Source organism: Micromys minutus (assembly GCF_963924665.1).
Source record: "Micromys minutus genome assembly, chromosome: 13".
In the NCBI taxonomy this organism is placed as follows: Eukaryota; Metazoa; Chordata; class Mammalia; order Rodentia; family Muridae; genus Micromys; species Micromys minutus.
The window spans coordinates 4461797-4489680 of NC_137982.1; the positions used below are offsets into that span (position 1 = coordinate 4461797).

At 52.7% G+C, this 27884-nt stretch overlaps 1 protein-coding gene across 3 annotated transcripts in view; it reads left to right on the forward strand.

Annotated features, from left to right (window-relative positions):
• Window positions 1–3295: 3295 nt before the first annotated feature.
• The window catches only part of OLFM1 (olfactomedin 1), a gene marked incomplete at its 5' end in the record, with an annotated part of 36463 nt that continues 11874 nt past the window's right edge, over window positions 3296–27884 (forward strand). The window contains 4 exons of one of the 3 annotated variants that reach the window (XM_080927329.1): window positions 3296–3361; window positions 17393–17542; window positions 21842–21997; window positions 23868–24087. In XM_080927329.1, coding sequence (XP_080783455.1) covers window positions 3296–3361; window positions 17393–17542; window positions 21842–21997; window positions 23868–24087 — 592 coding nt within the window. Of the gene's footprint in view, window positions 3362–15030; window positions 15460–17392; window positions 17543–21841; window positions 21998–23346; window positions 23620–23867; window positions 24088–27884 lie in introns of those variants that run through there. The other 2 variants (XM_080927328.1, XM_080927330.1) reach the window with 2 other exon arrangements.

Here is a 27884-nt window from a genome sequence, read left to right on the forward strand (position 1 = left end):
AAATGTGTACATGTTACAGACAAACAGCATACCATCATGCCAAGGGATGCAGAGTTTCCAGATTGAATGTACAAATGACAGCCTCACTCACTTCCCCTGTCCCAGGCCATCCCTGAGTGCCAAGCAGGGCTAGGTGTTTGGCTCTCAGTAGTGTCCTTGCTCCACTGGGTTGGCACAGAGTGGCCTACTGGTCATCACTCTACTGGCAGGGATGGGAGGGACACCTAGGGATGACCAGCCAGGATCACAGCGGCTCCTGAGAGGCAGACCTGAATCAGAAGCCAGGTTGATTTCTGTGGTTGTAAAGACAATAAACTTTCAGTCATTTGTATACTCATGAGAGAACAGACATGCAGAGACCGAGTGGTACCTCAGTGGCCCCGAGGTGGGCTTTCTTGATGTTATCTTCATTGTAGTATATATATTTTTAAAGTCATATAAGAACTGATAATCTTTAGGTTTGGGGGGATGGAGCGTGTGTGTGTGTGTGTGTGTGTGTGTGTTTCTACAGTAGAACCCAGGGCCTAGTGCATGCTCTATCATTGTGGTACACCTCTAGATTGTGTAAGTAACTTTTAAAAAACAGTTTTACTCAACACTAACACTGACCTCACAGGACTCTCCCATTTACAGCACTTGCTATTCTTTCAGGAGACCTGGGTTCGGTTCTCAGTGCCCACACAAGGAGGATCACAACCACCTGTGTGACTCCAGCTCCAGGAGAAGTAGTGCCCTCTTCTGACCTCTGTGGGGCCTCTCATACACAGTACACACACACTCACACATACACACTACAGGCACACACAGACGCACACATTCATGCACACATAAATGAAAATAAATCTGAAGTGCTCAAGTCAAGGGTTTTGGGTCTATTAAATTACAATATTTTTACTGAGATAAGAGTTTGTCCAATATATGACATTTGAAATGTACATTTGAGCAACTCTATCCAGCCATTGCCTCCACTTTCAAAACCTTTCTCATTGAAAACCTCAAACATGACTTTGTTCTCAGTAATCATTCCTTGCTCCTCTCTCTTTAGTCCTAGTAATGTCTAATCTCTTTCCTGTCCTGTGTGTGTGCGTTCTTATGTCTGCCTGTGCATGCATGCTTGCATGTGTGCCTGTGTGTGCACATGTACGTGTACATGTGTGTTTGTGAGTATGTATGTGGGTGCACGTGTGTGTGCGTGAATGAGCCTGGAGCTCTCATTGACAGACCATCAAACCAAGGGATTCCCCTGCCTCCGCCTACCTAGCACTGGACTTCAGGCAAACACAGCTTCTTAGAAGTATACTTTCCGGAAATACAAACACAGGTCGTCCTGTTCCAGCCGCAAGTGCTTTGCAAACTGAACCATCACCTCAGCTCACCTTTACTTTTCGAATTATACAACCATCTGGCCCAGTTCTCCTTAACCACACTCCGTTTCTAATACTTGAAAGCTGCACCAGAGACAGGTGTTTATACTCAACGCCACAGCATCTTTCTTATTAGCCAAGAAGAGAAACACCTAAACGTGAATAATCCCTGAACAAGAAGAGGACAGAGAAACAAGGTACACTCCTATGGCCACGCCCAGTCTCACGGCCACGCCCATCCTTATAGCCACACCCAATGAAACAAGGAAAGTTAGTTGCTAGGTGCTACCATAGAGGTGAACCTCACCCAGCCAAAGGACTGATGTTAAAGGACACCATTTTTCTGCCACTGGATCTAAAAGAGGCCACCTCCTGGACCACACAGGCTCCAAAGCATAGAGCAGGCCTGCCTTTCTGCTAACATGCTCCCTGGGGTTTGGACTGGCCCTTGCAAAGCCCCTTCTGAAACCCACACAAAAAGTCACACCCCATCTTGCTTGAACTCCCTGGGTAAGTCCTACACCAGAGCCATCCACCCTACCCACCCCAGCCCACCCCAGCCCACCCCAGCCCACCCCCTTCCCTCTACTGTGACGTAAGGCATGGAGCCACACCCTCCACAGCTCTGCTATTTGCTATTAGGGATTCTCTTTATAGAAATCATTTTCCTAAGACTGAAAGCAAAGCAATGGGAACAAATCATCTGAGATGCTTCCAAAGCCTTCGGCAGCTAAGCTTCTCGGCAAACACCTTGGAAACCCTCCCCCAAAGTGTACAATTTAAATGGAAAACAAGCCTGGCCCCAAGACAAGTCCCCTACAGTCTAAGGTTTCGGTGCAAAAAAAAAAATATGAGAAAAGAGTATTGCCACCGAAGGCTGGGGGACTCCAGGGCCAGGAGAGGGGACAAGGACAGGTTAGGCCCACAGGGGCTTGGATGCCCCAGACCTGCTGGAGGATCTTCTTCTGGACACTCTTGGGGGTTCCTCTCCTGAGTGTGGGAATGTGGGGTAAAGAAAGTGACAACCAAAGACATGTGTATAGCAACCTCTGTGGGATAGCTGAGACGCCATCCCAACCCTCACCTGGATATAGAAACAGCACCTCTTCCCGTTCACACTTCAGCCCCTAGCCGACTACCCTACAGGGATGGGGAAAGGCCTCTTCCCATCTCAGGTGACCTGACTCTGGCTTTCCCTCCCGGCTGCTTCTGGAAACATCCTTGTTACCCTGATCCTTAAGGGTGACCTAAGAGGAACCTGCCTCTGAGGATGTCACTCCGCGCATACTGGACAACCTCCTCTTTGAGTACTTCCCTGGGTGCCATTCGGTCCCCACTCATCGGTCCTCGGCTGGGTCTCCAGAGTGGGTCCCGGAGCTCCCCTTGGTCTAAGGCTGGCCAGGATAGACTTGTCTGGCCCAGTTCAATTTCCCCCGCCTTTTTGATGTCACATCCTGTCCCAGCCTGCCTCCCCGCTGGCCGCCGCCCTCCCTCCTCCCTTCCCCGCGCAAGCGAGGCGCACGGGTCCCTCGGCGCCACCCCCGCCCGCGCCCCTCACCGAGCAAACTTTTGGCATCGCTGCAGCCCGGGCGCGCGGCCGAGCTCCGCAGGGCGCGCCTCTCCGCCGAGCCCGGGCGCGCGGGGACCCGCCTGGCGCGCAGGGAAAGCAAGCGCAGCCCCCGCCCTACCAGCCCAGCCCTGCCCGAGAGGCAGTCGCGCCGGAACCGGGACCATAAATATGCAGAGCGGAGGCTCAGCGCAGCAGAGCCCGCACGCCGCCCGCCCCGGCTGCTGAGCAGGCGCCACCGGAGCCCGAGCCGCGGCCGGAGCCCCAGCCCCAACCCCAGCCGGGATCCGCGTCCACGTCCCCGCAGCCGCCGGACGCTAGCACCCAGGCCCTGCACGCCAGGACATCGGAGTGGCCGCGAGACATGCAACCGGCCCGGAAGCTCCTCAGCCTCCTGGTCCTCCTAGTGATGGGCACCGAACTCACCCAAGTACGTGTGACCAACGCCATTTTCCTCTGCCAGGGCCACCGTGAGCCGAGCAAAGTCGGGGAGCTGTCCCCCGGGCTGGGGCTGAGGAGGGGACTGGAGTGCCGACCGGCCCCGGGCTTGAGGGATGGGTGCAGACTAATATAGATTGGGTTTCCCTAGCCCTGGATCAGAGGGTAACAGCAGCCCCTCTCCCAAAACCACCTCCCCACTCCTGAGAAGTTCAGATGGCAAACTGGGGGCTTTGCTTCCTGGGTTTGTCATTTGGTAGGGAAGACGGAGGCCACAACCAAGCCCCCAGGCATTCTTGCCAGTGGAGGTACCTAACTCCTACCTCCCAACACACCCCCCTCGGTGGCCCGACTGTTCCTCTGGGAACAACGCTACCTTCTGCGCGGTGGGCATGGTGCCACTAAGCCCTGGAAGGGCAGCTGCAAGGCGCTCGGGTGCATTGTTGGCTGGCTGTGGAAGATTTGGGGGGCTGTGACCACACGCGGCTAGAGGCACGAGTGATACGCTGTGTGCATGTGGAAAGGCTGGAGATGCCCAGCGCTTATCTGACCAGAACAATGTACCGACCGGAATCTGTGTCTAGGAGGGTATTCTCCATTTTAAAATTGAAGCTTGGGAGGCTGTGAGCTCCCAGCTGGGAGGCAGCTTTGCTACTAGGGTGCTCGGTCTAATAGGAAAGAGCCTGCCAGCTTTTGGGCTGCTCAGGAGTGACATTAAAATGCCCTTTGTGTGGTGCCACTGTGCCTTGATCTGAGTTAAGACCCCCCAACCCTTGGCAGTCAAAAGTCCAGAATGTCGATGGGCAGCCCACCTTTTTCTGTCTATCTCTCAGAATAAAAGAGGAAACAAAAGAGAGAGAAGAGACCTGAGAGCAGTCGGGAGACCACAGGCAGAAGACTCTGGAGCAAGCTTCCCCTGTTCACCTGGAAGCCCTTGCTGGCTTGGCTAGGACACACAGTTTAAACTCGACCTGACAGCGGGATTTGATGTCCCAATTGCCCTCTGTGACTTTTTCCTGGAGCTCCCTGGACAATCATCCAGTTAGCCCTAGAGAGGGTCTTTGTGGAACTCTGGGAGAGCGTGGAGGAGCGTGCTGACTGGGCATGGTGCATGGATGGATGAATGAACACACACACACACACACACACACACACACACACGCATGCACACCACCACCACCACCACGCATGCACCTGTGTGCCAAAAAGAGCCACACAGATCTTCCTTAGCAGAGTGCCAGCCTTAGAAAGGGCAATGCCTTTTTTTCCAACACATCTTGGCATAAAGATAGCAAGTCCTGGGTGGTCTTGGAAGTGACTCTCCCCATAGACCCTTTTCCCCAAATGCTTTTTTCCCTTTCTGGGAATCCCTAGGCCTCAAGTGTCCAACCACAAGAGGCTTTTTCTCCCTAAATCCTCTACTTGTCTTTTCAAAGATCTGCTGTTGTGGGAAGAAAACTTAGTTGAACTTCAGTTAGATGCTTTGTCTCTATAATGGTGTTTGCCCATTTGTTCTAACAGAGCCTGCGCTCCAGCAGAGGCCCTTCAGCAGAGCCCTGCACACTCAGTAACCCCACATCGAGGCTCCATAAAGGGCCCCCTCCCTGCGGGCTAACTTCAGGACCATGGCCAGCTCCCAAAATCCAAAGCCAGTGTTTAAAAGACTAAGAAGTTGACTTGCTTGCCTAAAAGGTTCTTTCTAAGAAGCTGAACCCTAAGGTTTCTCACCTCTCCTAGCAGGGCCTCTGAAATCTCCTTTGTAGAATCTTACCTGGAAACCCTCTTACCCTGACAGTGATGGGATTTCAGTCTCATGAGCCAATATCTCTCCAATCATCCAACCATGTGGAATCTAGAAAGGCTCAGCTCTCTCTGCCTGTGTTCTGTGGTCAGGGGGCCCATTGGGAGAGGGACAGGTGGCTCTCACAGTCAGTGGTGACAGCTTGAGATGGGAGGCTGGGCTGCACTGAGTCAGTTAGTCCCTTAGGATATCCATGCCTGGAAATCTGTTTTTTCAATGCTACTGTGACAAGAAACACTACTCAAACACCTTCGGGCCTCAGAAAGAATCTATCTTCCACTCCAGGCCAAGGGAAGTGACCCCACATCCACATTTGCTTTCAGCTCTTCCAAACAGTGGGAACCTAAATCCCCAGGGTGGTGAGTGTAGACCGGTACAGGTGGGTATGGGAACCAGCCAGAGATAGATAGGCCATCCCAGCCCATTAATGAGATGCCTGCGGGAGGAGGCAGGTGGGGTCATGGAGCACGTTCTGGGCCATCTGTCCTCCCAGCAGCTGGCTCAAGATGATCCATTCAATCAAATGCCAAGTACTGATTGACAGTTTGCTCCATGCAAAGCTGTAGCCCTCCTGAACTTTGTCCTCGAACAGAAGGCTGCCTGGTGTGGCTTTGTTCTGTGGTTTTTAATAAAAAGCTGATATAGGTGCTCTTGGAGGGCAGTGTCAGTGACATCATCCTGAGCCTCCCAGTGGGGGTTGTTTATTGTAGTCCTGGGTCTCGGGCATGACAAGGGCTCCCTGGTCTCCAGGCCCAAGCACAGCCCACCCCAAGCCTCAGCTTAGATAGAAGCGTGATCTGTAGGAGTCAGATAAGGGCTGAGAATCTCTTCAGCAATGACCTTGAACCAGGGAGGTTGTTCTTTCTTGTCACACTAAGCACACTACGCATTGAGTCAGGTCTTTATCGCTCTGAGTCCAACCTTCCATCTTTTTAGAAGGAAGATTGAATGGGATGGTCCCATGAACTCCTCTGTTATCTGTCCACAGCCAGCCTGTTCCACTCTTGGGTCTGCTCCACTCAGTAGCCCTTTTCTGTAATAAGCCTTCCTTGGCCACCAACTGGTTAGATTTAGCCCCCTTCAGCTCTGAGCTTATGGTGACACACAAATCCAAGTCCTTGTCACTGTCGTCTGAGGCAATACGCTTTGTGGGAAAATTTGAGGCTCTGCCATGCCATTTAACACAAGAGTGGCTTGCAGCAAGTGCTCTAGCTGCCAATGGTAGAAGCTGGGAAGAAGGGTGACATCCCAGCTGGGTTCTAGTGTCATTTCTGAGTGGGTCCTAGCAGGAGGCTGAGAAGGGAGACAGAGGAAAGAAAAGGGGCTGCAGAAGCTGCTGTAGACAAAGGGCCCAGAATCCTTCTCTCCTGTATCCCATGCTCCGCTGACTGCTGGGGGCCAGCTCCTCATTAACCATCACACCCAGCCCAGAGGCCAACACTGTAAATGCTCATAGTTCCCCTCGTGCCTGCCACTGTTGCTGTTGCTCATTTCTGTCTTTACTAAGTGACTTCTGTGCACTTGATCCTGGTGAGCTGTCACTGTGGGTTTCTGCAGAGATAAGAAGCACTTGGCCACACCTAGGTAGGTCTGTGGGTAGGAGAGGTAGAGACAGAGGAGGTGATGTTAACTCCATTCTTGCTCGTCTCCCTAGCCCCTCTCCTCACCTAAGCTCCTCGTCTGCCTTGGTCACACAGGATGTGTGATGAGGAGGGTGACAGGGAGCCAGGCGGGACTGGGTGATAGCTCTGAGCACAAGTGCCCGGATCACATAGCACTCAGATACCTGGGCCTACCTTGCTCACAGGGGGCTGGAGAACATGGGTGTAGGGAGATGGACAGTACTACTGTAAATCTCACGCGCACACAGCAATTTGCTTCCTGTTCCGTCTTCAGCCCTCCACAATCAAAAGCTAGTTAGTGGTTGTCTGCCTTGGGTGGTATTTATTATTAAAGTTATCAGGCCCTGTGATCAGTATCAGCATCACCGAAGAAGGTGATACAAAACTAATTACCAGCTACACTGAATTAGATGTGCAAGAGGAACTGTGAGCCTGAACTGGTCTGGTGGGAAGAGAAGCAGCTTGCAGCCGTGAGAGAGAGTGCGGATGCTGTTTCTGTGAGGCTGGCAGAGACCAGTAGCCATTGGCTAGTTCCACCTCCAGGTGACCTAGTCACCACTGCAGTCCAACAGAGGGTGGGAGATGGAAAATATAACTCCCCTCCCCCCTTACTCTTTCTCAGATTGTTGCAGCAAGAGAAGCTCCCCAGGGACTCTGGGTATGGGGTAGGGAAGTCATTGCTAAGGGCTAACACTGTCTGGGTCATCCTTTCATCAGGCATGAATAGGGGACTGAGCTTTTCATACCGTAGTGTCCCTGTGACCTGGGGCTGCCCTTGTTCTTAAAATGAGAACACTGAGACTCAGGGAGGGAGAGAAACCTCTGTGGGGGCCCCAGATGCAGACCCAGCTCTGTCTGACACCTGAAATTCAGGTGTCTGCTAAAATAGAGAGAAAAAAACAGCTCTGTGTCATGAAGCACCGGAGAGAGGAGGTGCCTGCTGTGTCCTCAGGTCACACCAACCGCTCTGGTGCAGAGCTGTGGGACAAGATGCTGACATTCAAGGGGAGGTGTGGAAGGGAACAAACACAAGGTCTGAACCCCACGGTCAGGGCTTCTGTTCTCCCACTAAGGCTCAGCCCTCAGGTGGGTCCTCTTGTCTGCAGAGACCCAGGGACATCTAATAATGCATGCTGGGACCCCTTTGCTCAGTCTCATAGCAATGCCAGGGGTCACATGAGACCAGAGCTTCTTTAGAATTTGTACAGAATCTTGAGATACCAGAAGTCATAAGTAGAACCTAGCCATGTGGAACAGATGTCACCTATGTGCAGGTCTCTAGATCACCCAATCCCTGCGTGGGTGTGGCCCCCACCATTTGCAAGATCTGTACAGTCTGTGTAGTGTAGGGACAACCTGGGTCTCCTCAGAGGGATCAGTGCTGTCTGTGTGACCCACCCTTGTTTCAAGCTTCTCGAGAATAGGTTTTCTGCCTAAACCTCTGAGGCAATATGCTTTATGGGAAATTTTTCTGCACCTGGGTTGAAGCTCATGGCCACAGCTTGGTGACAGGTGCTTAGAGTTTCTTTACAGAAATTAGCGTAACTATCTCTCACTCCACAGAACTGACACCCCAAAGTATAGCTCAGTTGGAGGAGGGCTTGCCTGGCATGCACGCAAGCCCCTTCTGAGTTCTGTCCTTGGTACCACTTAAAACTGAGCTCAGTGAAGACCTGAGGAATAGAGACTGGGGGCTCCAAAGCTTGGTGTCAGCTGCACGGTAGGTTTGGGGTCAGCCTGCGATACCCAAGATTCCATCTCAAAATAAAATCTGAGGCCAGGCGAGGTGGCTTTTGCCTATAATCCCAGCATTTAGGAGGCTGAAGCAGGAGGATTGCCTTGAGCCTGGGCTACAAAATAAGATGCTCTCTCTCTCTCTCTCTCTCTCTCTCTCTCTCTCTCTCTCTCTCTCTCTCTCTCTCACTCTCACACACACACAACACACACAGGGTGGGGTTGCTGATTCCTTGGCATCTCTGATTCAGTTGCCCAATAGTGGGCGTACTTACCTCAAGCCACTCTATCCAATCCCGTGGTCTCACCCCTAAGGACTTAGGCTCAGAGCTGCCCCCAGGATACAGAATGGCTCTCCTACAGGCTCTGACAAGGGAGCTTACCACTGGCTGCAGGTGATACCTTTGGTATCTAAGGGTCAAAGGGAGAGCATGGGTGTGTTTCTCAGTGCATCTCAGGGACCTGGTCACATTTAGACAGCATAGCAGAACCCAAAGGAGTAGAGAGAGGTTCTTTCAGGAATTGTGCCTTTAGTATGTGAGTCTCTACACCCAGCCACCCAGCCACCCACCCAACACATGGCTGCCCCTGCTCTGTTACATGGTACTGCCCAGCCCTAGTCTTTTCTTGTGATTCAGCTGTGTGTGGCAGTCATGGAGAAGGCTTGACTACTGTCCTGTGCCCATCGGTGGCATAGGGACTCAGGCAGGAGTTTTCCCCAAGGTAACAGAATCCTTGTTCGAGGTAGCAGAGAATCGTCGTAGCTCAGCTTTGACTCTGCAGTGCAAGGCCGTCATGCAGCAGAGGGGACAGGGTTCAGAGAAAGTCAAGCTTGGCAAGCAGGGGCTTAGCCTACAGAGTCTGACAGCATCAGGATCCGCTGCCGAGCAGGTATGACATCTCGATGTTCCTCCACTCCCTGCTGGTCACCCCCCAGCCAACATGTTATCTCTAATCATGCATAGTTTAACTCACATCTAGGTCAGGTGCTGCCGCCCATCCTCGGCTCTGACAACTCCTCTCTCTTGCGAAGGAGGAAATGGAGTCATTATAGCTCCCGGAAACTGCAGGTTAGCCCCAAAGGGAATGTGTCCAATGGGAGGTGCCACTCCCAGGGTTTGGCTCCAGTTCTTCCCAACGGTTCTGGGTACGTGGGCTGAGATATTAATGAAAGAGGCTAGAGTGAGGCAGAGGCACTGCTAAGGCCCAAGGGAGCAGTACCGTAGCAGTCGGCTCTGTGGATGAACAGAGAGCAGGCACACACCTAATAGGCATCAGTGGGGACACTGTCTTAGGGACTGCTGAGGGACACGGAGTCTTTTGCTAGGTGGGTTTGGCACTTGGTCACTGGGAGACTTGAATAGTTGAACCAGAGAAGAAGAGAAAGGGTCAAATTGTTAGAGGACCTCAGCTCCCTGGATTAGCTGTCTTTATCTAGCTCTACTGATAAACCCCAAACTCAGTGGCTCCTGGTGGCTGTAGTGTGATTCCTGCCCATGGCTGGCTGGTCCTGGAATCTCTCTCTGCCTTCTCACTCAGGGCCACAAGGAAGGACAGCCCCTCTCTTTATCACTCCCTATGATACATAGGCAGAGAGCAGGGGCACCAACACACGAGTAGCCCCAGCGCTGCTCAGAGAAGTCAACAATAGCAGGTCAAATACTCTTGACCTGGGTGATCCAGAGTGCAAGGATTCAGGTTGAGGTGGGATAGGGGTGTAAGCACAGCTCCACCAATCTGTGTTCCCAAATCTGTGCTTCCGGAGGACACACATGGGCTTGTGTGGGAGACTGCGGCCTGGCTACCCATGAGGCCTTTGGTGGCTGCTGAAAGAATGTGATGGGCTAAATGCAATCATTTTCCTATTTCCAGAATGTTCTGTCTGCCTCAGAGAAAGATGAGAAGCAGCTCCATGTGGAGACTTTTCCATTAGCCTCTGCCCCTGCTGGTCTCTCGGCCCTCTCCGTCTCTACCTTCCTTTCTCTGTGTTCAATGTCTATCTGTCCCTGTCTGTCTGTCTCTGCATTTCTCTGTGTCTTTGTTTCGGCCTCTATTTCACTCTCCTCTGGTCTCTGTTATTCTTCTCTCTCTCTCTCTCTCTCTCTCTCTCTCTCTCTCTCTCTCTCTCTCTCTCTCTCTCACACACACACACACACACACACATCCCTCTCTCTTGTTCAATTTTTTTTCTTTCCCCTCTCCTGTTCTTGAACTATTTGGAAAAAGGCCACAGACATCCTTATACTTCAACCTGTCCTCCAGACTTGGCCTTTTGGAACTACCCTTTGCTAGAGAGCATCAGGAACTGAACTGGAGACCTACTTCCCTCCAGGTGTCACTGCTGGTCCTGACACCTGAGGAGGCTCCTTCCCGGGGCGTCCATTCTCTGGTGCTGAGGCTGTGCTAGCATACTGCGCATGCCTATCCTTCATGGTCTGGTCACTGCCAGGCAATTTCTTAGCATCTCTCACCCTCTACATACCAAGTGCTAGCATCTGGCAGGAGGGACATGTCTGGGCAAGAGTCTTGCACCAGCCTGCAGACTTAGCCCTCACTTTCAGAGCTGAGGAAGTCAGGCTATGGAGGTAGGTCAGTATCCTTGTTTCCTGGTTGTTGATGCAACTGTGCATATTCTAAGCCAACACCGGTAAGGGGAGGGCATAAGAATAGAGATCTGGCAGTGTGGCTCACCACAGAAAATAGGACCTCAGGCCTTCTGAGACCTTACCAGCTTCAGTAGAAAGAGCCAAGAGAGCTCTGACTAATTCCCCAGGTCATCAGGATGAGAGCTGTATAGGTTACACACTCCTGGCATGCAGGAGACTGGTGCCGAGTCATCCAAGGGGCACTACCATGCTTATGGACTGTGCCCTGAGAATGGGCTGCCTTTCCACACTGCCTGGGCCAGATCTGCTCATCCTCCAACACCACGCAACACAGATGCAGGTGGGGCTGGGGGTAGCACTCCCCTGTAAGCTTCTAAGAGGACCCAGTGACATCCTGAATGGCAAATCTGCAGGACCGTCTGGGCACAGCACCTGTTCCGTCGGTGTGATGGTTAACCTGTGGCAAATGTGGGCTAGCCCTTGCTTCAAGGGAAACCATGTAGAAATTGGGGCTTGAGTTTCTCTTTAGGAATACTGGCTGCTGGCTGGCACCATGAACACTTTAATGTAAATTCTTCCACAATCCAAGGATCACTTCTGGAAGTGCTATGTAGAACACTAAATCAAATGGCACTTAACACCAGCTCTTTCAGATGTCCTTCACAAATGCCTTAGGGAGAGTAGACCCTCCTTCCAGATCTGGAAAAAGACTCTGAGCAGTACTTTGCTTTGGACCTGGAAGAGTAGGAAGAAATTAGCTTGAATCTCTCAGTTCAGGAGAAGGTGGAGCAGTTGGTACAGGTGAGAGAGGCTGTGGTAAAATTGGAGATGTTGGGGTGCAGGTGGAGAGGTTCAGGTACAGGTGGAGAGGCTCAGATGCAGGTGGAGAGGTTCAGGTGCAGGTGGAGAGGCTCAGGTGCAGGTGGAGAGGTTCAGGTGCAGGTAGAGAGGTTCAGGTGCAGGTAGAGAGGTTCAGGTGCAGGTAGAGAGGCTCAGGTGCAGGTGGAGAGGCTCAGGTGCAGGTGGAGAGGCTCAGGTACTTGTGGAAAGGCACAGGTACGGGTACAAGTTGAGAAACAGGTTCAAATAAGAGTCTCGGGTGTGGCTGCAGGTGTAGAGGCTCAGGTGCAGGAGGAAAGGCTTGCGATCTGGTGAAAGACCAGATGTGGATTGGAGCTGGAAGAGTAAATCTGTATTCATGTAAACCTCTGTTCTAATCACATTCCGAAATGATCAGATCTGTATTTCTTCTGTTCTCTGTCAATTTAGCCACATTCTGAGGTGATGACCAGTTCTGACAAGCATCAGTATGGGTAGGGTTAGTATTTCCTTCCACCCGGCCTTAATGATTGTCCTTCAATGTCAGCATGGTTCCCAATAGCCAGTTTCCCTCTGGTGCATTCTTTGTGAATTGATCAACTATATTGAATGCTTCTCAGCCATGTCTTAGGGGAGCCAAAAACCTCTGACTCCCCACATAGGCTTAGGAGAACTATGAGCTGGAGATTAAATCTTCAAGTCATGCCACAGTGACCTGTTGTCATGTGGGTGGGAGGCAGTTCCTGGCCAGTGGAACTAATGCTACCTACTAATTCCTGGGGCGACTTGCCCAGACCCAAGCTCCGCTGCTGCAAATTCCCTGAATTCTGTGTCCTTGCAAAAGCCCAGCTAAGTTAAGCTTCTCCAATTCGAAGCAGCGATTGTGAATCCTGTAGAAATCACTCACCTAACGCAGAACCAGGAGCTCCTTGAAACAACTCTGGTTATATGGATATATGGTTATATCTACATGGTTATAAATCCCCCACCCAGAAGGGATCTCTGCTTATGGGGAATTACTTTCACTGTTCCAAAGGTGTGTCAGAGGGCCCGGGGGCATCACACCTTGTATCAAAGCCTAGCTCCTCAGCCTGCTCAGCATAGGTTGCTGGCTGAGCCCATGTTTGTCATTTGAAAAGGTGACAATGGCTGTCACCAGAGCAGGCCGGACTTATTCCTACACTGATTCTTTATCCTAATAACACACCACAGGGTAAAGTTACTGTTGTTAAGCCCATTTTACAGATGAGACAGTTGAGTCACAGTAAGACTCATTAGCTAGGTCACTGTCTCATGGAAGTTCATGGCAGACTTCCACTTGACCCCAAGGTCACTTGACCTCTTGGAGGGACATCTGCCCAACAGACAGCAGGGAAAGACTCAGTGGTGCTTGCCCACGGAGTGTGCCTAACAAAGACAGTTATGGTCTCCATGCTGCGTCTGACACAGAGCTTAGGGTGTGCTGCGCCTTGTATCTTGAAGTAGGTATTCAATAAAATGGGTGGCTCCTGAGACGGCTTGAGACTGGGCTGGGTTTGAAATGGTTGATAAACATTAAGTGTTCCTTACCTTTGTGTAGTCGGAAGCAAGTGAGTAAACACAGCCATGGCCCTGAATCTGTGTGGGGGGAAAAAAACTGGCAGAGGAAATAGGGCACAGCCTTGCATCTCCAGATGCTGAATCCAGCAAGACCGCTGGGTGTGACTGGCTGCAGTACCAGTTTTTACTGAGAGATGGCGCCCGTCCCTAACAGTTGTAATTTGCTGGCATCTGACCCAAACCAGAGGCACCAATGAATGCATTAACCAGAAAAACAAGTCCAACTGACTTCTTAAGCCAGCGGGGCTCACACCCAGCACTCAGGCCAGAATCATCTTGGCTGTTGTTGAAGTTTGCTCTGCAAATGGGGACCGAACAAAGAGAGATGAGCCCCGGGAAAATGTCATATCCCTCTTGGCAGACACCAGGAAGCCTGCCTTTGTTCTGACATCTCTTCCAAACCCCCTTCCAGGGAGACTAAAATTGACCAGGTGGGAGAGAGTGCAGTGGGCAGGGGAAGGCGGGAGGGATTGTGCGAGTAGGTTGGCTTTCCCTGCCCAGGGCTGGGACAACTTTGAGGACTGCCTACAGGACCTGGCTTTCCTCGGCTTAGATGGCTGCTTCAAATTCAAAAGCACTATGAAGTTGTTTGCCGGCCGTGGTGTTGTGCTGAGACTTACAAGTCATGGCACAGACACTGCTGAAGCTTGCCTGCCCCTGAGCTGGGTCCCTCAGAGGGACCCCTGTTCATCTAAACCTACAGGTGAGACGCCAGATGCTCTAAACGCCCAGCCCCTCGCCGCACTCAATGCACATACCATAGTCCACGATCAGGATGTGGTCTCTCTAGTTCCTCCTGAGCACTATGCTTTCTGCAGCTCCTGATGGTAGGTGGGCGCGCTGTCTTTCATCCTCTTCTGGGTACAGTGAGCATACCATCCCCTTCCAGTCCCCTCTCTGTTCAAACCTGCTCCCAGAAGCCCATGGTGTTCCTCCACTAGGAATCCCACCTGTCCCTTCCTTCCAAGGTAGTTGTCCAAGGTTCCCAGCCGTGTCTGTAGCTTCCTCTTTACTCCTGAGCCGGCTCTGGAGAACCCGCCCAAGCTCCTCTTTCACGCTGGGGCTCAGGAGACAACCCCAAACTGACTGGACTCAATCCACCTGGGAAGACAAGCCCAACAGCACGGGAGGAGACCACTGACCACAAGCAGGCCGGGCCTTGGCGACACAGAGCCACGAGAGTGACCGAAAGAGCGGGGGGAAGAGGGCTGTGGATGCGTGCCATGCGAGATTCTTGAGGTTTTATTATTTTTACGGTTTGTGGGGGCATTTCATCCGTCCTCCTGGGTGACCCAAACTCTTCGGCCGACGGGTCTGCAGACCTCTCTGCCTGCAGCCAGGGGGCGGCGGGGAGCCGGAGCTGGGAGGAAAAATCCACCCATTTCCTGGGCAGATTGCGTCGGCCTCCGCCCGGCCTTGTCCCCGCCCCCCGGCCGCGGCCCCCGCGCACATCCCGCGCCGCGCTCAGAACCGGGTGGCCCTTCTCGACAGCGGAGCGCGCGGGGACGCTGCAGCGGCGGGCAGAGCGGGCAGGCAGCGCGCGCCGGGCAGGGCCGCCTGGTCACCTCCCGGCGCCGAGGCGGCGCGGCGATGGCCAGGGCGCACAGGGAGGCAGAGACCGGCGGGCGGCGGCGGGCGGAGGGGGCGCGGGGACGCGGCCAGGCGCCCCTGCCCGCCGTGGTGCCCGCCGCCTGAGGCTGCCCGGGGCGCGGGAGCCGGCGCCAGCGCGGCGCGGGCGCAGGAGGCCACTCGAGGCGCGATGTCGGTGCCGCTGCTGAAGATCGGGGTCGTGCTAAGCACCATGGCCATGATCACCAACTGGATGTCCCAGACGCTGCCCTCGCTGGTGGGCCTCAATACTACCCGGCTCTCGGCCGCCAGCGGCGGGACGCTGGACCGCAGCACCGGCGTAAGTGCGCCCGCCTTGAGCCCTCGCGGCCCCTCCTCCCTCCTGCCTCTTGGGTCGAAGCCCCGGGCTGGCCCAGCGGTGCGGCACTGGATGGGGTCACCCTGGGAGGGAGGGATGCAGGGGCCGGGGTCACAAGCCCACCCTCCGCCCTGCAGCCGAGCAGCGTCTCCAGCTGCAGCCGCCACCCGCACTCTGGGATTTCAGGGCGATGCTTCTTGCGCCCGGTCCCCCGGAGGGGCTTGAGGACACCTGCTCTGGTGGTGGTGGGAGGGGTTCAAAAGTCCAGAGTCCCCGTTCACTAATATTAGGAAGTCTTTCTTTGCAAAGCTTAGGAGACTGAAGCTAGGGACTTGGGGACTTAGCCAAGGTCACTCAGCAAGTAAGGGGTGGAGATGCTGCTATAAAGCCCTTTGTGGGCTAGGTCCAGCCAGGACTCAGCTCGCCCTACTTTGTAAAAGGCTGGCTGGACCGGCCCAGAGTGGGGCCCAAGGCAGAAGATCAGAGCTTGTGATGTCACCCGAGTACCCCAAATCCCAAGGGATCCTTCCGTTTCCATCCCCGTTCGAAGATCTAAGCGTCCACTCCGGAGGAGGTTGAGAGGAGCTGGGCGGAACCCAGCTGCCCAGTTCACCCACCCCTCTCTACCGGTCTCTGAGATGGAAATCGCAATCTCCATGAGATCAGCAGCCCGCGGATTGGGAGCGATGGCGGCGGGTTGGGGTGGAGGGTCTGGATAAGGCTGACTTCCCTGATAGATGGAGCAGGCTGAGCTGAGACCACCCTTTAGTGAGGGGCCACTGGAAGGGGGCCCTGGTGTAACCTTCTCAATGAATAGGGCAGGTGAGGGACCAGTCTCTTTTCCTCCAGTTTGGCTCCCAAGGGCTCGGTGGTGTGACCCACCAGCATCTATGACTCGTGATGGGTCTGCCTCTCCTGTTGTTTTAAAAATGAGTTTCCTAGTGCCGGGAGTGGTGTCTCACACCTTTAATCCCAGAAGCAGAGGCAGGTGAATCTCTGTGAGTTTGAGGTCAGCCTGGTCTACAGAGTGAGTCCCCTGACATTCCGAGCTGCAAAATGAGACCCTGTCTCAAAAATGCCAAACACAAACATCAACGTGAGTTTCCCTGAGCTGCTGAGATTGGATGAATGAAATGAAGTCTATCACTACCACAGCTTCTCTGCCTCCTTCCCCATCCTTATCTAAAAATAGCAGAGAAGTGCAGGATGCCAGAGAAGGCCAGAGGCTGGGCAGGCTGCAGCAGCGGGAGCGCAGGGGGTTATGGGGGTGTGTGTGTGCAGGAGCCTTGGTAGCCACTGCCCCTGCTGTGTGTCTGAAGGTCAGGGTCATGGGGGTACAGAAAGCCTGCAAGGTGAACCTGGCCACTGAGAGCTCTGGGTCCTTGGTGGTCTTTGGGCAAACCCTCAGGAGTGAGGTGAAGGGTGACCCTCACATACCATATATGTTAGCATCCACCACATGGCTAGTGGGGTGGAGGGAGCGTCATGGAGTTGGAAACCAACATTTAGCCAGGCTGTGTTTGGGGAGAGCACAGCTCTAGGCTGTTGCTGCTCTTAGTTCTTAGGTGCTGACTGGGTGCTGTTAACAATGGCGCTTGTCTCCAAGTGTTAGGGAACAGGAGACCAAGGCTTATCTGCACCTTGCTGGGAGAAGAGGGTGTCTGATTCCCTAACCCGTTAGCCACTGTTTTTTAATATGTCCCCTCACCCAACCTAGCTCATCCCAAGCCCTTCCCACCTTCCCTAGCCTTAATTCCGTTAGAGGTCAAAGCTCGGAGCATCCGAGGTTGAAGATGCATTTTAAGGCACGGTTTCTCTCCAATCTACTTGAGCCCTCCACAGCCAGGTACAGGGTTCCCTCATCCTCACATTCTCTCTTTCTCTCCTCCTGCCCTTCCCTGCTGCCCCTCTCCAGGTGTTACCCACCAACCCCGAGGAGAGCTGGCAGGTGTACAGCTCTGCCCAGGACAGTGAGGGCAGGTGTATCTGCACCGTGGTTGCCCCCCAGCAGACCATGTGTTCACGGGATGCCCGCACAAAACAGCTGAGGCAGCTACTGGAAAAGGTGAGTCCGAGCGGGGGCGGGGGGGTATGTATGAGTTTGCATGTACAGAGTGCGGTGTGGCAGCCTGAGGCTTGGCTAGCCTGCGGAGCCCACCACAGGCCTCCCCTGGCATGGCTGTGATCTGCATATTTGTGAATGAATGAATGAATGAATGAATGGGCAGATGACTGCATGGATAGTGTGTGGGAAAAGAACAAGGGTGGCCCTAGCTGGGAGATGAATACACCTACTTCCTAGGCTCTGAGGGCTCTGGGAAGGATCCTGTTGGGAAAGCCAGAAGCATGGCTTTCCTTCATCACAGGCCATTTCTCCTCTGAGCAGTGCTCGTGGTCTGTTCCAAAGTCTCCTCAATGCTGCCAGCGAAATGGTGAGCTCCAGGTGCCTGGCAAACAGGCTCTCAGATGTCCCCGTCCCGCCTGGCCAGTCGCTCCCACCAGGGATGCTCCTAGTGGTTGCTTCCCAACATGAGGGCAGCAATGTGTCTATGCACACATTCTGGATCTTGTTTCATCTCATTGTCACCAGACCTGAGTAGAGCTGGTGGCACTGGTGGCACTGGTCACTCCTCAGATTGATGTCCCCAGGCCACACAGCTGGCTGGGAAGGGAGCTAGTCCAAGTCACTGGACCAGCTATCTTCCGGTTGGGATTCTGTTTCTTGCCTGCAGGGACCTCAGATTCCGTAGCTGACCTCACTGGGGTCCTACCTGGGGTGCTACCATGGGGAAAAGGGAAAATGAGGGGCTTGTCTGCCCTGCCCATTCCCCTCTCCCAAGAAAAGATGCCTCCAGGGCATGAACCCTTCCTACCCAGAGACAGTGGCGTCACCTCTCTCTCAATCTCTCTCTCTCTCTGTGTCTGACACACGCATATGTACATGCACACACACCAGAGAGCTGAGGCTTTTTCCTTTTCCTACTGATTGGCTTTGGGCTTTTCACACCCTCTCCTGGGTGAGATCCTTGGGGTGAGGCATCCTTTGGAATTTGAAGGAGAAGCCCTGGGATCAGAAATCATCTTTGCAAAGGCTGGATGGCTTTGGAGCCCAGCTGGACCCCTGCCGGGACCTGGCCTTCCCAACGGGAGCTGGGCCACAGCTGGACTCCCACCACCTTGGGTAGATGGTCCCCCTTTTCTGGACTCAGCTGCTGAGGCAGGAAGCATCCTGATGATTGGGATGACACCCAAGTTGTTGCCAGTCCCTGTGTGGAAAAGGCCTGGGACCTTATTTCCATCAAGGTACCCGTGAGGCCAGCTCACCCCAAAGGGATAGAGTGTGTGTTGGTTTCTTGGCCCTGTTCTGCCACATTCCGCCACCAGAGTAAATCGCTTGAAAAGAGTTCAAGTAAAATATATTTAACAGATTCTGCGGACATTTATTTACACCAAACTAGACAGGAGCCTAATTGAGCCTTTAATTATTCAGAACTGTGGCAAAGGGGCGGGGCTGGGGGTTACTAAAGCCCAAGCCAAAGGACCCCGGGGGAAGGGCAAAGCTAGGAAATAGTTCCAGAAAGCTCTCGGGGGGCCCCTGAGAATGAGGCCGTACAGCTTTCCTCTGTGCCTATGCAGGCCACAGTTCTGCTGCTTAAAAATTTAAAGCTCCATTTCTCGCCACGCAAACTCTATTTTGGGAGGGCCTGCGCACCGGCTGGAGAGAGGCCCTTCATTTACTGTGCCGGCCGCACTGACTGAGCCAAGCCTGCTCTGCCAACCGTGCACTAAGGCCGGGTCTGGTCAACACGCCTCTTTTCTCTTCTACTTTGCCAGCTTGCAGGGCGGGGCCAGGCCATTGTGGGCACCAGCAGAAATGGCTCTGGATTCCTAGGGCCCCTTTGCACCCTGGGACCCATTCTGCGTTGCGGGCTTCCTATTAGACCCACTTGGTTGCACAACAGGAAAGGTACCAGGCCCTGAAGTCTCCAGTTTGGTCCAACCAGAGTCCTTGCTGAGGACCGGGCTTCAGCTCCAGCAGCTCCTCCGGGATCTGATGGGGAGGAGGGGAGGAGGCTGACACCAGAATGGAGCTGTGTCCTCTGAAAATCACAGCATCTGGGTGCCAGAGCAGAGGCTCTCTAGTCTCAGACCTTGAGCTGGCTGTGTGATGAGGCCAAGTTTCTTAACTTCTGAGCTGGCATATGTGTTGGCATGTGGGACTCAGGACGGCTCGCCCCTTGAGATAAATAACAAGGCTGGTTCTGGCCGGTGCTTACATGAGCAATAAACATTAGCAATTAGCCATTCCCAGGTGGGGGACAGGTGTGTGGCTGCTGTGCATGTCTCCTCCCCCTCTCCATGGTGCCTGCTGCCACAGTGGCTAAGACTACACCGTGACCCTGTGACCTTGAACGTGCTGGTTGGCTTCTGGAGCTGCTGGTGGAAGTAGGAGTGTGTAGAAGCTGGTATTCCCAGAGGGTGTCACCCATGTTCTGTTATGGAAGACTTAGCTGAGTGGTTGGTCAGAAAGTGGGGGTCAGACTTTTAGGTTTATCTTAAAGCAACCAAGTTGTTTGACATTTTTAAGGTTTTTGTTGTTGTTTTGTTTTTGTTTTTAATGGTAAGGCTAATTTTTTCATTTGAAAATTCATCAAAAGCATTTGGTCCCTGGTAGGAAGGGCAAACATCTCCCACCCACACTGTGCAGTCTTGTGTTGGACTGAACCCCTTCCCACACTAAACCCCTGCTCACTATTTGACTTGCTGACTTTTGAGCTCTGTTCTCGTTGGCAGCGGCAAATCTCCAAGGAAGAGGCTAGGAAGAGAGGCTTTGGCTAGAGATGGCCAGGCAGGCTGCACAGGTTTCTGGCGCTGGCTGTCCTTATTCGGGATTCAGGTGTGGATGAAGCCCCTTCTTACACCTTCCAAAGTGCCGATGAGGTGGTACTGTTCCCAAGTCATTTAGTGACCTTTGAGTTCATCCCAGGAGACTCCTTGGGGGCAGTGGCATTTGGGCTGGGCTTCAAAGGATGGACAAGAGCAAACGGCCTCTTTTCCCACAAGAGGCACTGCAGCCATTCAGAGGGGGATCAAGCAGCCAGAGAGGTTGTCCAGCAAGAGCAGCTGTATTCGAGCAGCTGAGGAAGGTGAGCAGAGCCCCAGGAAACCCCTTGCAAGGCTGTTCTGTACATTGAGATGTGAAGGTGAGCCTGTGTGTTGTTTTCAGGTCCTAAAACCCCATATGGTTTTACGTGCTGAGGTGGGTGATATCTTCCCTTGGCCACTGAGAAGGCTGCTAGTCTCTCTTCCCATTTTACTCCACTGAAGGATCTGTAGTGGGACATGGGAACCCTCCAGGCACTGATTGACCACTGTGCAGTGAAGCCACACCTCTATCCCAAGGACTTTGTTCCCCGGAGGGGCTTTTTTTTTTTTAATATCCAAAAGGAAAAAAAAAAGAAAAATCAGCAAGAAGACCTGCCAGTCTGGAAGCACCTTCCTTGCTAGTAATTGGATTAGATTCTGAGAAAATGACCCAACCCACTGCGGCATCCTCAGTGCCTCGGCTCCCCGCCCCCCTCGCCCCTGGTGAGCATACATTCTCACATAAGCCAAAGCCAGTTTCCTGAAAATGAAATGTGCTGGCAGGTGGCCGCACCAAAACTGTTTTTCTTTGACGCTCCCTGGAATCGTGCTGAATAATAGAGTCCCATCTCGAGGCTACACTCCATTCAACAATGCCCGTAAGGATGTAAAACAGCGATTCTTCATTTGCTGGGTGATTGATTCCTGACTCTGCATTCTGAATGTGCGTGTTTGCCGAGCAGTCATCTGCCTATGATATTGTGGGGGTGATGGACGGCGTGTGCGGTGGAGAAAGGCTCGGCACAGAGCCTGGAGCAGCTCTATATCCCTTCCTTTCCCACTTATGACACCGACGCTGTCAGCAAGGACACTCCAGGAGACTTGGGGGTGGAATTTACACCGGGGGCTTGGCATCGCTCTGGGTTCATCTCTCGCTGTGCGCACTTGCCTGATGCTTTCAGTCACTCCCCGACATAGGTCCCGCCCATAAAACGTAGAGTGAAATGGCCCACAGCCCCGGTTGTGGAGCAACTCAAGGCTCCTTCCCTGATCTCTGTACCCCACTGGAAGAGTATGGGGGGGAGGGGCGTTTACCCAGCCGATTCGCAGTGTTTGGGAAGTTCTTGCGCCTGATGCTGGTGATTAACTGGTAAATCACACTTGGGCCCCTCCTGGCTCCGGGGTGGTGCTGTGGGAAAGGTCAGCCTGGCTAATGAGCGGAGGAGATTCCCTGACATCTGCTGCAGCTCTTGCCTTGAACCTGTTGCCCTCTTGACAGGTGCAAAACATGTCTCAATCCATAGAAGTCTTGGACAGGAGGACTCAGAGAGACCTGCAGTACGTGGAGAAGATGGAGAACCAGATGAAAGGCCTGGAGTCCAAGTTCAAGCAGGTGGAGGAGAGCCATAAGCAACATCTGGCCAGGCAGTTCAAGGTATGCGGTCTCCACAGAGCTCTCTTCCTCTTTCCCTCCCCTCCTCCCTCTTCTCCTCTCCCCTTCTCTCCCACTTCCTTCTCCTCTTCCTCCTCCTCCATGTCAGACAACTTTCTTTTCCCTTCCCCCACAGATATAGTGCTCAGAGGCCTGGGGGCACCACAAGTGTTCTCAGCTTGCAAAGCTGTGCCACTCTGGGAGTAGAGAGGCCGCCCAGTCGGGCCACTGAAGGGGGTGGGGCTTGGTCAGCCCCTTCGTCACCTCCCCCCTTCCTCATCAGCCAGTAGATCCCAAGCCCTCTGCTCCTCTAGCGGAGGCATATTAGCTGGGCAGGGTATCATTAGAGGCCCTCGGCATTCCACAGCTGCTGCAGGTAAATCACATTAGCCGAGGATTAGCTTAATTGATTAGAGCCATTTCTGGGTCCTGATCACTCAGGGCAGTTTTTCACTTCTGACCTAATTTAGCTGTGACAAGGCACACTGTAGATGCAGCTGCGTTAAGCGGTCTGCGGCTCCGTGTGACCCTGGCTGTTAAAAGCTCACTTCCTTTGACCTGAAATTATATATACATATGTACAAGTATGTATATATACACGGACTCTCCAAGAGGACTGGGCTGGGAATTATCTGCCACCTTAATTAAGGTGTTCATGCATGTTAATTAGGAATCGGGCTCGGATATAAATGAACAGGTCAAATTACACAGCCGCTTGGCTGGAAACTGCTGAGCTTCTGTCTCCTCCCTTCCTCTGCTGCTAATGTCATCCTTTGATGCACTCCCTACGTGAAGCAGGAACTAATCCTCCTTTAAAAGCGGTACATTAGGTAGGCAAAATGGCTAGCTAATGAAGTTATAAATCTGCGTTATAAATAAAATAATAGCAGGCGGATCCCACTGAGGCAAAATAAGCCTGGATTCGTGTCCAAGGCAGGGAGACTCTGTGCCCTTTTGTCATCCTGACTTAGCTTGGTGAGAGATTTTGACCTTATAGACCAGGAAGAGTTTGTTTCTGTCCTGGTCAGCATCTGTCCTCCCATGTTCCATGCTCGGCAGACTGTGAAGTCAGAAGTGTCATTCAGTGACATGAGGTAGGAGCACCCTGAGATCCAAAGCTGGGATCTCTGAGGCTGTGGGACAGCAAGCCCTCGCCCTTTCCGATGCTGCTGTAATCACTGCAGGAGGGAAACTCAGCAGGAACCATGAGGGAGTACCATCACCATCCCAGCTTTGCTGTGATTAAAGTGTGATTTTTCTTAAGTGACCATGCAAATATATGTCTTTTAATGGCTGTTTGAGGCAGGCCAGTGAGCTAGCTATTCAATGGTGTTTCGTTTTCTTGCTTGCAGGGCTAACTTAAAGAGTTTTTTCAATGCGCCAGTGGCTGAAGAAGCAGTCCCCCCATGTAACCATGAGAGAGCCAGAGAGCTTTTTGCACCATGCATTTTTACGATTCTTTTCCAATCCTTAGCACCATTTCACTAAGGAACCTTGAATCCAACCAGGATCCTCCTTTTGCATGTGACTCTAGATGCATCCCATGAATAGTTTGAACCCTTGTCAATGCACTTTTTGAAAAAGAAAGAAAAAAAAAAAAAAACAACCAAACCACAAACTTTGTGTATGTGACCTAAAGCATGTAACTTTAAGATGCTGCATTCTCAACTGACAAATAAAGGCCTTTCCCAAATATCGTGGTGTTCTGAGGACTGTTTAATACGCTCTCCTGACTCACTGGGACCCGATAACTGATGGATTGCTAAAGTGGGAGTGTGCGCACCTTCCCTCTCGTAGAGAGAAGCCAGGCCAAGGCAGGGTCTTTCAAGTCTTTGCATGCATCGCACTGAACTAGCTTATTTTAACCTTGCAGGCAATAAAAGCGAAAATGGATGAACTTAGGCCTTTGATTCCTGTGTTGGAAGAGTACAAGGCCGATGCCAAATTGGTATTGCAGTTTAAGGAGGAGGTCCAGAATCTGACGTCAGTGCTTAACGAACTGCAAGAGGAAATTGGCGCCTATGACTACGATGAACTTCAGAGCAGAGTGTCCAATCTTGAAGAAAGGCTCCGTGCATGCATGCAAAAACTAGGTAGGCCCAGCACCCTGCCGGTGTGGCACTGTCTGGCCCGACTCTGCCACACACGCAGGTGTAGGGAGCGATACTGAAGCCCCAGTGCCCGCCTGGCCTCAGCAGGTGATGGCTGCATCAGGGCTACTGGGTAGGGCCACCCAGAGAGAGCAGCAAGAAGTTCAGGCAACACCCATCCCAGGGCGTCACCCCTGTACAAGCCCCGTGCCTGGGCCAGTTCTAGACCCCACTGAATCTAACCTGTGGAAAAATATATTAGATGCCACGTGCTGTTGGGTGGGTGCACACGTGGGTGCACAGGTGTGAGTGCTTAATATGCATGTGTGTGGTCCGTGCATGTGTTTGTAGGATACATTTAAAAGGGCTGGAAACACATCTCCAAACAGGTTAAGAAGAGAACTGATGAGACACCTTGAGACAATGCGTCAGGTTTAGTCGGGATTAAAAAGGGGGCACAGCTTCAGGTTATGTATGGGCAGAGCAAGTGGGGGTCATCTGCTGGAGGCCTGGGTGGAGTGGACTGGTGAGCAAGGTGGTTTGTCTGCCTCTCAGACTCATGTTCCCTGACAGTCCTGAGGTGGGGGGCATCTGGGCTCTGATTACCCACTGGCTTTGGCCATACTGCATGTGTGGATGTTCAGGGTCATTTTTAAATCATTCATATTGCGTCCGGATACCAGCATCAACATTCTGCTATAGAGCCTGACCAACTCATTTCTTTTTCTAGCTTGTACTTATGATGGTAACTTTGCCTCCAGAAAGATTTTTAGGGACTATGTGTGATGCTCTGACTCCTCCTTCCTCTGACTTCACCCCTTACAAATTTAAAACACCCCCAAAATCAAACAGCTTCCAAAAGCCTTGGCCTGGACCAAATAAGTGGTTCTGTTGCAGAGCAAACACAAGGGCCTGGGTTCAGTACCCGGAACGCATGCAAAAAGAACCCTAGCGCTAGGAAGGGAAGACAGGTGGGTCTTAGGGCTCGCTGTCCAACCAGCATGGCTCACTTGGGAAGGGATACAGTGAGAGACCCTGTCCGGGTGCCTGGCTCCTGTGAAATGACACCTAAGGTTGTCTTCTGGCCTTCGTAGGAACTTGTACTTACACGTGTGCACCCACATGGACCAACACACAGGCGCAGGCCCTGCTGTTAGATGTCCTGTGACTTGCAGGTGATTCTCAGTGGCTGCACCTGGCTTGTCCCAGTAAGATGAACTGGGAAACTCTGCTGGGTACTGGGGACTAATTGTTTTGAAGAGACACTTGCAGGGCCACCAAGGAACCACATCCCATGTATACTCTTACTTTGTGCCTCATGAAACCCATGACCCATCGTGGCGGAGGCTGTAGCTTCAGTCAGCCCATGTGTGAGTCTGGATGAGAGCCTTCCTCCATTGCCTTCACAGGGGTTCTAGGAGTGCCTAGAGTGTGGTGCTGAGGCTAGGAGTCCCCTCCAGTCTTCCCTTGGCTTTCCACCATGGCCTTACTCCCAGCCCTACCAGACAAGCACTTAGATATCTTCCTGACCTCTGAAGAGCCCAGAGGCCAGGTTTGCTAATTGTTCTCCCAAAATGCTGTTCCCCTCAGATGACTAGGCTGGGTAAAAAAAAAAAAAAAAAAAAAAAAGAATCCAGATGGAGACCATGGTGGGACACTGCCAAGGCTGCCAAGCTAGTGAGCCTTGAGGGGGGGGGGGGCAGCGCACAGGACTCTCCAGGTTATCCCAGGCTAGCCAGACTTCCCATCTGTCCATAGCCTATTTTTAGCAGTCTCGTGAATTTACCTTATGGCTAGGATCTTGGGGCTTTCACCTGGCTGCCCTTGGGCTGTGTCATTTGAGAATGAAGAGAGAATGACAAAGCTAGTTAATCCCACCCTGGGGTGCACCATTGAGGCCACCTGAGGGGCTTCAGTAATCTCATACTTGAAGATAAACAGCAGCTGGGGGGGGGGGATGGGTAGTGAGCCTTGAGGCAGTGAGTCTGGGCAGCCTTGGGGTGCCCAGCTATAAAATAGCCAAAGTGGCAAGAGACACTCAACAGTAGGTGTCTTTCCCAGGTCCTTGCCACTAGCTTCCATCACAGTGGATCCTGATTTGCAACCCAAAGGTACAGAAAATCCTTGGGCCCTAGGGTCCCTGTGAGAATTTGTAGATATTGTTCATGTCACCAGCTCTGCCTCAGAGGAGCTGGGAGTGTGAGAAATCAGTAAGCGGGTGGGTGGGTGGGAAAGTGGGGGTGGGGAGAAGAAGTAACCGAAGGATAAAGGGAGGCAGAGCTGATGGTAGATGTACAGACAGGTAGAGGATTGGTCAAAGGCTGGGTGATGGCTGGGTAGATATGCAGCTGATAGAAATAGGTAGCAGATGGTTGACTGATAGATAGGTCTAGAGATGGCTTTAGCATCCGTCCCAGGCCTCCATTCAGCCCAGGAACATAAGGACCAATACGCTATGGCTGCTTAGTTCAATCTTAGCCTTGCTGAGAGGCATCGTCCCCAAGCCTCCACAGCAGCCCGCTAACAGGATGGCAAGACCCAGGAGGCAGCCTCTGGCTGTGGCAGCACTCACGGCTGGCCCGGTGGGTGGAACTCTGCACATGCAGAAGCTTCATAGTTGAGTGTAAGTCCTTAAGTCCTCAAGCCTCAGTCTCCTTGGTGTGTCTGCCTTAGCAGGTGCTTGGTTACATCTGTCTGGAGTGAGGGAGGTAAACGCTCCCTGCACCTCTCAAAGTCTCTTATCAGAACTGCCCTGGTTGCCTCTTTCCTTCAAATCAGTTGGTAAAAATTCCTTCACACATGCAGAAATCACAATTCAAGGTCTAGAATTGCAGTTGCTCCTGGCTCCTTGATGGGGTGGCCTGCTTTTCTAAATGGCCCAGCCAGGTCCTACTGGACTGAGCTTGGGCAGGACGTCTTGGGTCTTTTCTAGGAAGTGCAATCCCCTAGAGCGAGTCTTGTCCACAGGCAGGAGAGAAGCAGTGCTACCCAGAACCCTGGCGGCAGCTGGAAGGATGCTGCAAAGTCAGCTCCCAACAGCTAACCTGGGTAAGGCCAGAACTTGGGCCTCAGCAGGGACTGCTCAATGCAGCAACTCCCTGGACTTAGGCCACATTGGTGCTGCAGGCTTCTTTGGTCACTGATGCCATGAAGGGCTAGCTGGCTTAAGTGACCTCCCTGTCATACCATCCTGGCACTAATGCCAAGGGCTCCCTGGTGGGATTTGTTTTCTTTCTGAAGATGGGTTGGAAGACCCCAGAGAGCTAGGGCCAACCCAAGGGGAAAGAGTGGTTTTTACTCTACTGAAAATATGTCTTAGTAAAGCTTGTGGCTTCCACTTACAAGTTGCCTACTGACCAGGTGAACTGTCCACCCAGCTTCTAAACTAGTAGGTTTACAGGTTCCTGATCTGGTCAGGTACACTGGCTGCCATGCTGGGCTATGCTGTGAGTTCCTATATGTTCTTTGAGGGAAACCAAAGGACACCTTCCTAACAGTTGAGATGCCAGATGCTGCCTCCACCAGCAGGGGCAGTGGGCACAGTGACCCACAGAGTTAGGCACAGCTCTGTGATAACTCTCAGACAGCCCAAGGGACAAGAACCCAGGAGTCCTGCAGCCTACAGCACCTATTGGGCCAGGCCTGCCTCCTCCATTTCTTCTAAAATGTGGTCTACTAGAGGCCTGGCTTTTCCTGGCTAGGGCAAGTGGGGCAGGATGACTCCAGGGTAATACTCACAGGTTTGCTGTGAGCTGTGGATCCATACCTGGGCCTGGGTTGGGGCTGTCTCACCTATATCT